General features: G+C 48.4%; 1 protein-coding gene across 1 annotated transcript; it reads right to left on the reverse strand.

The window, feature by feature from the left end:
* Positions 1-8,555: 8,555 nt before the first annotated feature.
* LOC104611256 (S-adenosylmethionine synthase 2) lies at positions 8,556-11,493 on the reverse strand. Its single transcript, XM_010278238.3, has 2 exons — positions 11,336-11,493; positions 8,556-10,107 (listed from the first exon to the last, which is right to left on the reverse strand). Exon 2 carries the CDS (start codon positions 10,096-10,098, stop codon positions 8,917-8,919), a length of 1,182 nt encoding a protein of 393 aa, XP_010276540.1. The 5' UTR covers positions 10,099-10,107; positions 11,336-11,493; the 3' UTR covers positions 8,556-8,916.
* Between the last annotated feature and the right edge of the window lie 1,799 nt (positions 11,494-13,292).

Below are 13,292 nucleotides of genomic sequence, written 5' to 3' on the forward strand. Positions count from 1 at the left end.
TCAACGATTTCGAAGTCAGGCGTGTCCTGGTTGATTCTGGCAGCTCGGCGAACATCCTCTTCAAGGCCGCGTTCAACAAGCTCCAACTGTGAGAAGCCAACCTGAAGCCCGCGAACACTCCATTGGTAGGTTTTAGCGGAGAAGAAGTCAGACCCCTGGGAAGAATAACTTTACCTATGGAGGTCGGCACATGGCCCAGCATAGTGAGGCTCAACCACGAGTTCTTGGTGGTCACAACTCCCTCCCCATACAATGCCATAATAGGTCGGTCGATCACCCACGCCCTGCGAGCGGTGGTCTCTACTTAATATCTGGCGATGAAGTTCCCTACAAACTTCGGAGTGGGGGTAGCGCGAGGCGACCAGCTTGAGTCTTGCAAGTGCTATGTCGCCGCCCTCAAAGGGAAAACCAAGGTGGTCGACGATCTCAAACTGGAACGGCCCACAGAGCAAAGTGAGGCTCAACCACGAGTTCTTGATGGTCACAACTCCCTCCCCATACAATACCATAATAGGTCAGTCGATCACCCACGCCCTGCGAGCGGTGGTCTTTACTTATTATCTGGCGATGAAGTTCCCTACAGACTTCAGAGTGGGGGTAGTGCGAGGCAACCAGCTTGAGTCTCGTAAGTGCTATGTCGCTGCCCTCAAAGGGAAAACCAAGGTGGCCGACAATCTCAAACTGGAACGGCCCACAGAGCAAAGCGAGGAACGAGCTGCATCCACGGAAGAAACGGCTGTCGTCGTCCCGACTTCAGCAGAGGACCCAGCTCGGACACTTCAAGTCGGCGCCTCGGTCCAGGAACCCCTGCAATCCCGACTATTAAGTTTCTTACTTCGGAATTTAGATGTTTTTGCATGGTTCGCAGCAGAAATGCCTGGCATTGACCCTAGCTCATAACTCACACACTTAATACTGACCCTGTAGTTAGGCCCGCTAGACAGAAGAAACGCAACTTAGCCCCTGAGCGCTGGAAAGCGGTCGACGAAGAGGTCGGGAAGCTCCTCGCAGCCGATTTCATAAGAGAAGTCCATTACCCGAGCTGGGTGGCCAACCCCATTTTGGTAAAAAAGGCTAACGGTAAATGGCGCATGTGCGTCAACTATACCGAGCTTGCCCAAAGGATTGCTTCCCACTCCCTAGGATCGACCGACTAGTGGATGCGACCTTAAGACATGAGTTTCTGAGTTTCCTAGATGCCTACTCGGGCTACAACCAGATCAGGATGGACCCAGCAGACGAAGAAAAGACCGTCTTCATAACTGAGGTCGGCCTATACTGCTACAAGGTCATGCCCTTTGGGCTAAAGAATGCTGGGGCAACCTTTCAAAGACTTGTAAATAAATTGTTTGAGCCGCTGATCGGCCGAAAAATAGAGTGTTATGTAGACGACATGGTCATCAAGACCCAATTTTCACACGATTTAATACAAGACTTGCATTCGGTTTTTGAAATTCTGTGTAGATTTAACATGAAATTGAACCCGAATAAGTGTGTCTTTGGTGTCACCTCGGGTAAGTTCCTGGGGTATATTGTTAACCAACGCGGCATTGAAGCCAACCCAGATAAAATAAAGGCTATCCTAGACATGAGGCCACCCCAAAAGATGAAGGAGGTTCAAAGGCTTAATGGCCGAATAGCCGCTCTGAGCCGCTTCATGTCCAAGTCAGCAGACCGCTGCCTGCCCTTCTTTAAGGCAATTAAAAGCAAAGGGTTTGAATGGACCCAAGATTGCCAGCTCGCATTTGACGAGCTGAAAAAGTACCTCGTTAGTATACTGGTTTTAACCCGGCCCGAAGAGGGCGATGTTTTAGAGTTGTACCTCGCGGCAAGTGACGAAATGGTCAGCTCGGTACTACTAAAAGTAGATCGGGTCCAACGACCTATCTACTATGTTAGTAAAGTGTTGCAGGGAGCAGAGACGAGATACCTAGAGATAGAAAAATTGGCCTATGCACTGGTCATTGCAACCCGAAAGCTCCATCCGTACTTTCAATCTTACACTATTGTCATCCTCACCAACAAACCTCTAAGGCAAGTTCTACTCAAGCCCGAGGTCTCTGGTCGACTGATGAAGTGGGCCGTAGAGCTCAGCGAGTACGACCTCCAATACAAGTCACGAACTACTATTAAGGTCCAAGCCTTAGCAGACTTCGTCGTGGAGTGCACTTTCAGCTCCAAAGTCCCCAAGTCGGTTGAGCACGAGGCCCCCAGTTCGGGCAAGCCCGAAGCTCCCAGGCCGGTTGAGTTAGAGCATTGTGAGGTAGCGGCCAGTGCGGAATCTCTCCTAGTTAGGCCAAGCGCGAACTGGGATGAGGAGCCCTGGATCTTTCACGTATATGGCTCCTCGAACCAGCAGGGCAGCGGATCCGAAATAGTTTTGCATGGCCCAAGTGGCACAAAATTGGAGTACACGCTACGCTTCGAGTTCGCGACATCCAACAATAAAGCGGAGTACGAAGCGTTGATAGCCGGGCTAGCCCTGGCCAAAGAAGTAAAAGTCAAACATATCGTCATCTGCAGCGACTCCCAACTCGTAGTCAACCAAGTTACAAGTGAGTACGAAGCTCGCGAACCGACTATGATTGTCTACTTAGCCAAAGTAAGAGAAGCCCTACTCAACTTCCAGTCACACTTCATCAGATAAATCCCAAGGTCGGAGAACGCTGAGGCCGATGCCCTATCCCGGTTGGCCAGCACCAGTGGTAACACCATGAGGACCGTGTATATAGAGGACCTGCCTCGGCCTAGCATTCTCGGGGGGGCAGAGGAGGTCGTACCTGTCGTTCAAGCAGAGACGAGCTGGATTGACCCGCTCGTGAGCTTCCTGCTACATGGGACCCTCCCTGCGGATCGCAATGCCGCCAAAAGGGTAGAGCGGCAGGCGGCCAAATACGTCATGATAGACGAACGGCTGTACCGAAGATCCTACATGCTTCCCTACCTGCACTGCTTGCGACCCTCCGAAGCCGAACTCGTACTCCGCAACACTCATGAGGGCCTGTGCGGCGGACACTTGGGGGGCAGAGCCCTCGCCCAGAAAGCGCTACGACAGGGGTACTACTGGCCAATAATGAAAGCAGACGTTGTTGAACTCGTCAGAAAGTGTGACAAATGCCAGAAACATGCCAACATCCACCATCAGCCCGCTGTCGACCTCAAGTATCTCACCAGCTCGTGGCCTTTCACACAGTGGGGTATCGACATACTTGGACCGTTTCCACTGGCGACAGGCCAGAGGAAGTTCCTGGTGGTAGCAGTAGACTACTTTACCAAGTGGGTAGAAGCTGAGCCTCTCGTAACGATCACAGCCCGAAACGTCCAGAACTTCTTTTGGAAGAACATAGTGTGCCGTTTCGGGTTACCTCGGGTATTAATTTCCGACAATGGCAAGCAGTTCGTGGACATTAAATTCTAGAACTGGTGCCAAGACATGGGAATCCGACAAAACTTCACTTCAATCGCACACCCTCAAGCAAACAGTCAGGCAGAGGTCACGAATAGAGTTATTCTCCGCGGGTTAAAGGCATGCCTAGACCGAGATAAAGGACTATGGGCGGACGAGCTACCCAGCGTTCTATGGGCTTACCGAACCACAGAGAAGACAGCCACAGGCGAAACCCCCTTCAACCTTACATACGGCACCGAAGCAGTCATCCCAGCCAAGATCGAAGTCCTTGCACTGCGGCTGGAAGCGTATGATGACAAGGCGAACGAGGACGAGCTACCCACTAACCTTGACCTACTTGATGAAGTAAGGGACCTCGCATACATCAGGACTGCGGCCTACCAGCAGAAGGTAACTCGGTACTATAACGACAGGGTCAAGAAGCGGAACCTCCGCGTCGGCAACCTGGTACTCCGTAAAGTTATGGTACCTGAGCCCGGTGTTGGCAAGCTCGGGCTGAACGGGGAAGGACCCTACCGAGTCAAGCGAGTGCTCAGGGAAGGAACATACAAGCTCGAGACCCTAGAAGGGAGACAAGTACCTCGGGCATGGAATATTGTCAACCTAAGACAATATTACCCATAAATCACCGAACTGAGTAGACCACGAGTTGCTCCTAGAGCCTAAGGGCCAATTCGCCGAGCTAGCGACGACCTCGGCAACACGAGACCCAGTCACCCCCTCGGCAGGGGCAGACTTTAGGAGAATGGACCACGAGTTGCTCCCTCTAGCCTAAGGGCCAACGCGCCGAGCTAACTAAAGACCTCGGCGCTATGCATGACTTAACCGTCTCGCTAGCATCGGCTTAGTATGCCAAGGACAAAAGGCGTCTTGGGTACGAACTCTCTGACGCTTAGCCTACCTCGGTATACGCTGCTAGGGGTAAACACCAACCTAAGTAGCCAAGTAGACAGGTCGGGCACGCGCCTTACTATGTCCACCTCGGCGTACGTTATAAAATCTTATGGTCACCCCTACTAAGTACAGGGAAACAGTTCAGGGTGACAGTAGTAAAGAAAAAGAGGAAGTAAAACTAAGTACAAAATATGTACTCTCATTACATAATATGTGCTTTCATTACAAAAACCTCGGTACAAAGGATCAAGAAAAAGAGAAAGTAAATCTGAGCTCGCAGGCCCAGAATACAAGGACCAAACAACTACTTTGAAGGCTTGTCAACTTCACTCGGAGTCTCTTCGGGGGTGTCAGCTAGGTTGGTAGCACCAGCCTCCTCATCACCGCCCTCCTCTTCGGAGTCCGGGTCATCCATGGCCTGGCGGGCCATGTCGTCTGTGATCCTCCGGTGGTGATGGCACTTGTGTCGAGGTCGGGGTATGTATGCCTTATCAACCACCTGCTGAGCTTAAACCCCCTATGGTAGACCTGTGACATCACGTCGTCAAACCTAGATGATTTGACGTAGTCGATGACGGCCTGGACCTTCATCTCCCCGAGAGCTTGATCGAAGATCTCGGTCTTCTCCTTAATATCAACTTTGAGGTACTCCACCTTGTGCTCTAGGGCCCCCTTGGCTTCCTTAAATTTCTGCACCTCGAGCTACGAAGCCTCCTGACCCGCCTTGAGGCTCTCCACCTCGAGCTTTAAGGCCTCCTGGCCTGCTCTGAAATCGCTCACCTCAGCCTTCAGCCTGTCCCTCTCGCGGGCAAGCTCCTCCTTCTCTGACAGCAGAACTTCAATGAAGCTCTTCTGAGCTGCAGCATCACCTTCCAACTGATGGATCTTACACCGAGCTGCCCTCAGATCAGTATGAGTTGCGCGAGATGACTCCTCAGCAGCCAAAGCCTGCTTTAGGTATCTGTCATACTGAAGGGTCACCAGCTGGCTCAGCGACCGGCTCTGCCACCACCTTAGGCTCCTGAGATGGTAAGTCCCCCTCCAAATCTATCACTGGAGAAGCATTAGGGAGCTCGGGCTCCAAGATGGAACCTATGGGAGCCCGGGCCCCGAAGAAGGAACCTGTGGGAGGTCGGGCTCAGGGGCGGGGGTACTTGGGGGCTCTATGCGTGCCTTCTTGGCGGCTCGCTTCTTCCTCTTCTTCATTTGGCAAAGGAGCCTCTCACCGGTAATCTTCTCTTCCTCCATGGGACCTGCAATAGAGCTCGATGTCAGTAAGCTCGAAAACACTTAGTTGATTAAGCAAGACGCTAAGGTAAAAATAGACCTACCCGGGCTCAAACCGGCCTGAATGAGCTTCTCTTCGGCAATGTAATCTTTGTGATCGAACCCGACCTGAGCCCATGAGTGGAGTGTTTCCCTCGTCTTCCCGTCGAGAGTAATGCCGGGGTCTTGAGTAGCCACCCTCCAGCTAGTAAGGAAGGGCCACCCCGTGCTGCTCCGGACTACAAAGTAGTCCGGCTTCCAGGCCGGGACCTTGCTTGGGAATTTATGTAACAATTTGAAGCCCGGGCGAGGGGACAGATAGTAGGTCCACCTGTGCTCGGGGAGAACGCCCGAGGCGCTCTTCTTTATTGACAAAATAGAACAAAGGATATCTATATCTAAGGGAATGTTGTATTCGAAACAAAGGGAGATAGTCCCGACCACGTTTCGAATAGAGTTTGGGTGGAGATGGTCCAACGTGACGTTAAAGCGTCTCAACACCTCGGGGATAAGGGGGTGAAGAGGGAGACGAAGCCCGCCGACGAGTTGCTCCCTAAAGATCACGATCTCATCCAGACCATGCTCCCAAGGGAAGTTGCCGGTAGGAAGACTATATGAGTATTCCTGAGGTAGGTTGAAGTGTTGGATGAGGTGCTGAAGTCTCTCCAGCGTCATAGTGGACGGACCGAACTGATCTGGCACCCGACCTCAGTGGGAGGTGGATGCCAGCCTACCCGAGGTCACCCGTGCCTCGTGGGAAGGCTGGGCAACAGCGGGGTCACCCTGACCCGAGGTACCCACCTCGGGCTCGTTTAAGAGACTATCCCCGCTAGACATTGAATGAAATGAAATGCAAAAGGAGAAAGGGAGGCTCGGGGACTCACCGAGGAAAAATGCAACCGAACTAGAACTGGACGAGTTAGAAGACCTGAGCTGAAGACTCCAGATGCGAGCTCAAGCTAGACGAAGGATACTTAGTGGCGGAAGAAAATGACCAGGGTCCCCCACTATTTATAGCCACTAGGCCCAGGCACCAACGGTCAAGATCGAAGCAATTTGACAGTTCTCAAGAAAACCGGCTACGAGGCTTTCGAGGTGAAATCAGTTTAGCGCGTTTTTTGGCGTCCACGAAGTCTAGATCGCATGACGTCAGCGGCCACATCGGATCCACTTCAGCTCGGCATTTCATGAAACGCCCAGCCGTTGGACCCAATGGTTATATGCACAAAAACTAATGCAAATAAATGGATAAACATTTAGTTGCGTTTTTTTAGTAAACGGGTGCATCAAACAGTGTTTTTTGAGCCAAAAACGTTTATCCCACCAGATGCTGAATGCTGATATGGCGCTGATGTAAAGCCGTTTTTTCAATAAACATAAACGGTTCCAAACATACCCTTACCCCCCACCCTTCCTGCTCTCCCCCTAGTGGTTGTAGGTTGCTTTCTCTTGTGAGATGGCAGTAGAATTAAGACAGGGCTTGCAGATTGACCAGAGAAACAATCAAAACAAATATTAATATGAGAAACAGTTAGGGCTTGAAGTAGCTAGAGAGAGAGAACAATATGATTGCCAGTCTCACTCCCGCCGGCAACTGATGACTGAGATTCCATTGTCCATATCCTCTAACCTCTTTATATGATGATAATGCAAACCGTGAGTAAGCCCGTTCGGATTTGAGATGGTTATTGACTAGCTAGTTAAATTTGCTTGGACAACACAGGTTGCAGCTCCATAGGCAGACGGTGCGAAATATATCTTTCAAGATTGAAGCGGCTTCGCTTCTGTGGAATATGAACACGGTTTCTGATTTTAGTCCAACGTTTACGTTCGAAAACCATAAAAAATCGGCCAAGTCAACCCGATGAATTTGAGATTCCATAACTCCTATATATACAGCTTTTTCCCCGGTTTTAACAACACTACTTAGTCTCCTTAGTTTAATCATTTTGTCTGTATTTATACTCCTTCCAAATTGAGTCTTAAGGGTGCAAAACCTTATATTTTGTATTGTTTTCTGTACATATTTATATTTATACTTGATGGAGGGTGATTTGGCCCGACCTCGTAGCACAGGGACACGTGTGTGATCTGGCTCGACGAACAGCTCAACCTAACAACACAACTGTGACTCGACGGGAGGGATGCACCGAGTCCAACATTGGCCGCTCGGCGGGTTAAGCGACTCATCGGGGACTAGCGCCCGGCCAACCTTGACTCTCACCAAGTGTGGGAGATCCCGAACTCCTCTCAGGGCCCGAGCTCCTCCTGGGTCCCGAGCTCTTCCCGATGAGCTCTAAGCCTTTCCCAAGGGAACACCCCGATCCGACTTGGGTGTCCCGAAGTAGGGACACCACGAGCCTGCGCCCTTGGCTCCTCTGTTGGGGATGTGCCTCAGGTAGATAGCAGCTCGGCCCATCACCAGTACCTCGGCATCAAGAAGCTTGGCAGAATACAGCTTGGCTCAAGATAGTTCGAAGGTCCAAAAAATATCTCTGGCAACACTACCTGAAGGCTGCACCCCTGCCTCTTGGCAGGCGGTGCCATACCTGCCACCTCTGAAATGTATCTCATACCCGACAGGTACGCATCCTGTAGAAACGGCCCGTGCCTGCCACCTCAACCCCGGAAATAGTGGCTGTCACAGGAGGACAATGACGGTTGCACTCGATCTGGCAATGGCGGTTGCGCCTGATTTGGTAGAGGCCCGTTATAAAAGGACCACAGCCCCCAAGGGGCCAGGATAATATCAATCTCTACGCTTTCTACATTCTTAACTTCTTCCATACTCTCCACTTTCTTACAGAACTCTAACTTAAGCATCGGAGTGTTCCCACCGGACGAGATCCCCGAGGATTCTTCATCTCATCCTTCTCCTCAAATACCCTCCATCGCCAGTTAGAAGCCAAATTTCGACCAATTAGGAGTGCCCGGATCGCGCAACATCGCAACTCTTTCCAAATTAAAGAAAGGTAGAGGAGACAAATTTTATTATACATGAATCATATCATTTCATATGCGGAAAGCATATAGATAAATGACATCTTAATTTATGAAGAGGGATGAAAGAAGGTAGAGTTCCCTTCTTCCCTTCTTTTTCTTTTCCAAAAATCACATTTCTCTCAGCACCAAGACGGATAACAAAACAAAACGAAACAAATAAGAAAGGAAAATAAAAGGAGGAACAAACAGAGCGTAACATAATAATCATCATAGTGAAGGAAAACAACAGTTCCGCAGTCCCTATTAGTTAGAGAGCAGCAGGCTAGCAATTAACCATCTACTAGCTGCCGAGAACAGACCGGAGAGCGAAGGATCCAGATTCATAGGCCGCCAATCAATATCAATTAAGCTTGGGTCTTCTCCCATTTGAGGGGCTTCACCACCTCCCATGTGAAATCGGGGTCGTCCCTACCGAAGTGACCGTAAGCAGCCGTCTTCAAGAACCTACCATTGCCACCTCTCTTGAGGTCCAGGTTGATGGCAATCATTCCCGGCCTGAAGTCGAAATTCTCCTTCACAATCTTAAGGATCTCCTTGTCAGGAATCTTTCCAGTTCCACATGTGTCAACAAAGACGGACAATGGCTCGGGAACACCAATGGCATAGGAGACCTGCACAATGCACCGACGAGCAAGCCCATTGGCCACAATGCTCTTGGCAGCCTGCCTCACAACGTAAGCTCCACTTCTGTCCACCTTGGTTGGGTCCTTTCCAGAGAAGGCACCACCACCGTGGGCTCCCCAGCCACCATAGGTGTCAATGATAATCTTCCTTCCGGTGAGACCAGCGTCACCATGTGGTCCACCAATGACGAAACGACCTGATGGGTTGAGGTGGAAGATGGTCTTTTCATCGAGGTACTTCTCAGGGATGACTGGCTTGATAACATGCTCCTTGAGGTCAGCTGCAATCTCATCATTTGTAACTGTTTCATCGTGCTGGGTAGAGATGAGGACAGTGTGGACGCGGATGGGAACCATGGCGCCATTCTCATTGTGGTACTCAACAGTGACCTGGGTCTTGCCATCTGGTCTCAGCCAAGGGCAAGTGCCATTCTTCCGCACCTCTGTGAGTCGGGCACCGAGCTTCGTGGCAAGGACGTGGCTAAGTGGCATCAGCTCAGGGGTCTCATCGGTGGCATAGCCAAACATGTGGCCCTGGTCACCAGCACCAATCTCCTCAGGGCGCTTGGTGAGATGGCCGTGGACGCCCTGGGCAATATCGGGGCTCTGCTGCTCGATGTTGACCAAGACCTTGCAGTTGTCGGCATCAAGACCCACATCATCAGATACGAACCCAATTGAGCGGCAAGTGTCTCGCACAATCTTCTCATAGTCTACATTGGCCTTGGTAGTGATCTCGCCAAAGACCATAACCATGTTAGTCTTGGTGCAGGTTTCACAGGCCACCTTACTGTCCGGGTCCTGTTCAAGGCAGGCGTCGAGCACCGCATCAGAGATCTGATCGCAAAGCTTGTCTGGGTGGCCCTCGTTCACAGATTCGGATGTGAATAGAAAGGTCTCCATTTCTCAAAGCTGCAAGCACAAGATGCAAAGAAGCAAGATATATCAATTTGCACGCAAGAGCACTAGAACAAAAGTATCAATTCAATTTCAAAAGGAAAATCAAATCTTCACGAGATCGCAGATCTCGCACAGTTATTTCAATCACCAAGAATATAGTAGCAACAAAAGAGGAGAATATCAGAAAAAGAATATGTGTAGCCCAAATAAGTGAAGAAAAGAGAAGATGTCCATATCATGCCTGAAGAGGCAACCCAGTAAACAAGTGCCCAACTGAAGCTTGTAAAATCCGGCAGGAAATCATATCAAAGCCGTTTCGAGGGAGAAAATCATTTTCTTGAGAGAAAATCTAGGGATGAAACCGACAATTGATTTCCGAACAAAGAAGGGGAAAGAAACAGCTACCAAGATAAGAGGGGGTTTAAGCTACTAATTTTTCGTACAACACTTCTGAACGAAAATATAGGATTTGTGACACTTAAAAACTAATCGGGGAGAGATCATCAGATCTCTATACACAAGTATGCATTTCCGGAGATTTGAGGTAATGTTGAAGAACCGCTAAAACAAGGAGAAGGCATTTTCTAGGGAATCTGTAAGTCAATTGGTTAAAATGAACTCTAGAAGAAGACAAGTATCCGAAAACATAGTATCGACCCATAGAGAGACAGAAAGGGAAAGTCGAGTTTGAACTAAATTTGCTTCAGATCGACTTGGAAATGCAATAAACCAAACATGGATTATCTCACTTTCAAGAACAGAACCACAGCAGCACGTTCCACAATACTCTGTTTCGACCTAGTAGAATGCATCTTTATATCTAAATTCACACAGAAGCAACTAGATCTTCGACTATACAAAGCAATTTCAACAAGACCCTAACGTTGTAGTCACAAACCAGTACCAGTAAACGAACTCCCACAAAACAACTATTAGTAGCTGTTAGGGAAGCAGGGGAACAAAAATGAATATGCCCAGATCTGTGATGAACTTCCACAAAGAAGACAATTTCAGAGATTATTTTCCAAGAAATCAAAGAAAATACGTAGAAAACCAAGGGTTTCCTTAAATAGATCCGTTGAATTTCAGCTCAAAAAGAAACTCTAACCAAGTTAAAAACACAAGATTTGAGATACAACGACGAAGATCCAGAGACAACAGAGGAAAACACGGCATTTCAACTAAAAATCGATGAACATCAAACAAGAAAGACCGAAAGAGGAGAGGAAGCATGTGATACCTCGACAGAGAGGAGTAACCCCAGAGATTTTGCTGCTTCAGATCTTTGCTTCTTCTGCGAAGCTCAAGGCGACGACTACCTTCAGCTTTCGAGTCCTTATTTATAGACGAGCGGGCCCGATGCGTGTTTTCGGAGTTTAGACGAGATTCCCTTCTGATAGGTGGGATCCAGATCCAATGGTCGTTGTTCATTACACCGACAAAATTGTACCGTTCGATGACAGGAAAACCAACGGCTAGGATTTGCCTGAGTCGGTGGGCGAAGTGACACTCCGTCAAAGACGAACCATCGTCATCGTGATGGTAGGCGGTAGGCTTGGAATTAGGAATTGAAAATCAAATCAATCGATAGTTTTACCGGAAATGGCAGGTAATCTACCAACCCCAACCGGTCATCGGCTTCTACGGCTAACCCAATTTTGGCTTTTGCTTGGCTCCTACAGCTTTTCGCCTTCTTCGATTCGATTAGAGACTTAGAATCAATGAATGAAATTACTATAAAAGCCCCAAATGTTAGGGAAGCCTTGGTCAAAAATCAAGGTTACATTGGTCATTAGACCGGCCGACATTTCGTTGGGTATGTTTATTGGTTGAGTTTTACTTTTGAGTGATCCGGGCGACAGTTGGGCACGTAGATGGGAGTGCCAGAGTGGGCCCATTAGCTTACCAAAGAATCAGAAATATGAAAAGGATCCCATGTGACTGCGAGGTCGGTGTGAGGCGCGTTCTGTCAAGAGCCAGATCCTTTGTCAAAATAGGTTAGGATATGTCAGAGATAGATAGTAGACCTGTTCAAGGGCCGGGCCAGGCCGGGCTGGGCTTGGGCCAGGTTTTCACTGTAATAATAGATTTTTCTAAGGCTCAAACCTGAGCCCGGTCCAACCATCAGGCCTACAACTTGGGCCCGAGCCCGGCCCTCATAAAAAGCCTGAAGCCCGGGCCCAGGCCCGAGCCCAAAATTTAGCCCATACTATTACTACTGTTGAAGCGGTTGAATAGAGAGAGAGAAATTATAAAGAAAAAAAATAAAAAATATATATATTAAATTATAAATATATATATATTTCAATAAATATTATATTATTAATATATTTTATATAATATATAAAATACATAATATATAATGCTGAATCAGGCTAAGCTAGGCTCAAGCTAAGCTTTTTTGACAAATCCCGAACCTGGCCCAAAACACAGTTGAACTTACTGTGTTAGGCCCGAGATCAGACCCACGGGCCTAATTAGATGACCAAGCCCGACCAGGGTGCGGGCCGGGCCAGGCTGGGCCCATGAACAGGTCTATTAGATAGTATATGACACTTATAACTTACCTTTGCCAGTTGTTATGAATTTTAATAATTCAGGTGGTGTGGTGCCGCTGGTTTTTGGTTCGGTGATGGCATGGGGCCTGAAGCCTGATGAATGAAGAATGGACAGGTGGCAAGTTACGTAATGTAAGCCCAACCAGTTCAATTTACCATTTAGCCCTCCACTCACACTTCGTTTTTTTGGTTGTTTTATTTATTTTTCTTTCATTCTTTGTAATAAACAAACAGGTGGTGCGAATTAAAGGAGGCAGGCCCACATGCACTATGCAGTGTGGCTGTGTGTCTACAGACTACAGTCTACAGAAGATTATCTTTTTTTTTCAGCAAATAATTTCAGTGGAAAATGATGAATTAAACACGTGGGTGTCAGCAATAATACCGACAATCGGACCTTGCATTTATTGGTAGTTGAATCTCCACCACCAAATAAAACAATATCTAATGGTTAAAAAGCCAGATAGATATTTTATCAGCCAATTAGGAATGGCAATTTCTAGCCTACTTATTGGGTTTCCGCTTTGATTGAAACGGGTTTTTCTTTTTTTCTTAAAACATGTATTTTAGGGCAGACATGGGTTTTTGGGATTTTATAACTTAATTACAAATAGGGTATGATAGAGCCTAGAATTTACA

This window comes from Nelumbo nucifera, chromosome 4, assembly GCF_055504915.1.
Source record: "Nelumbo nucifera cultivar China Antique chromosome 4, China Antique-T2T, whole genome shotgun sequence".
Classification (NCBI taxonomy): Eukaryota; Viridiplantae; Streptophyta; class Magnoliopsida; order Proteales; family Nelumbonaceae; genus Nelumbo; species Nelumbo nucifera.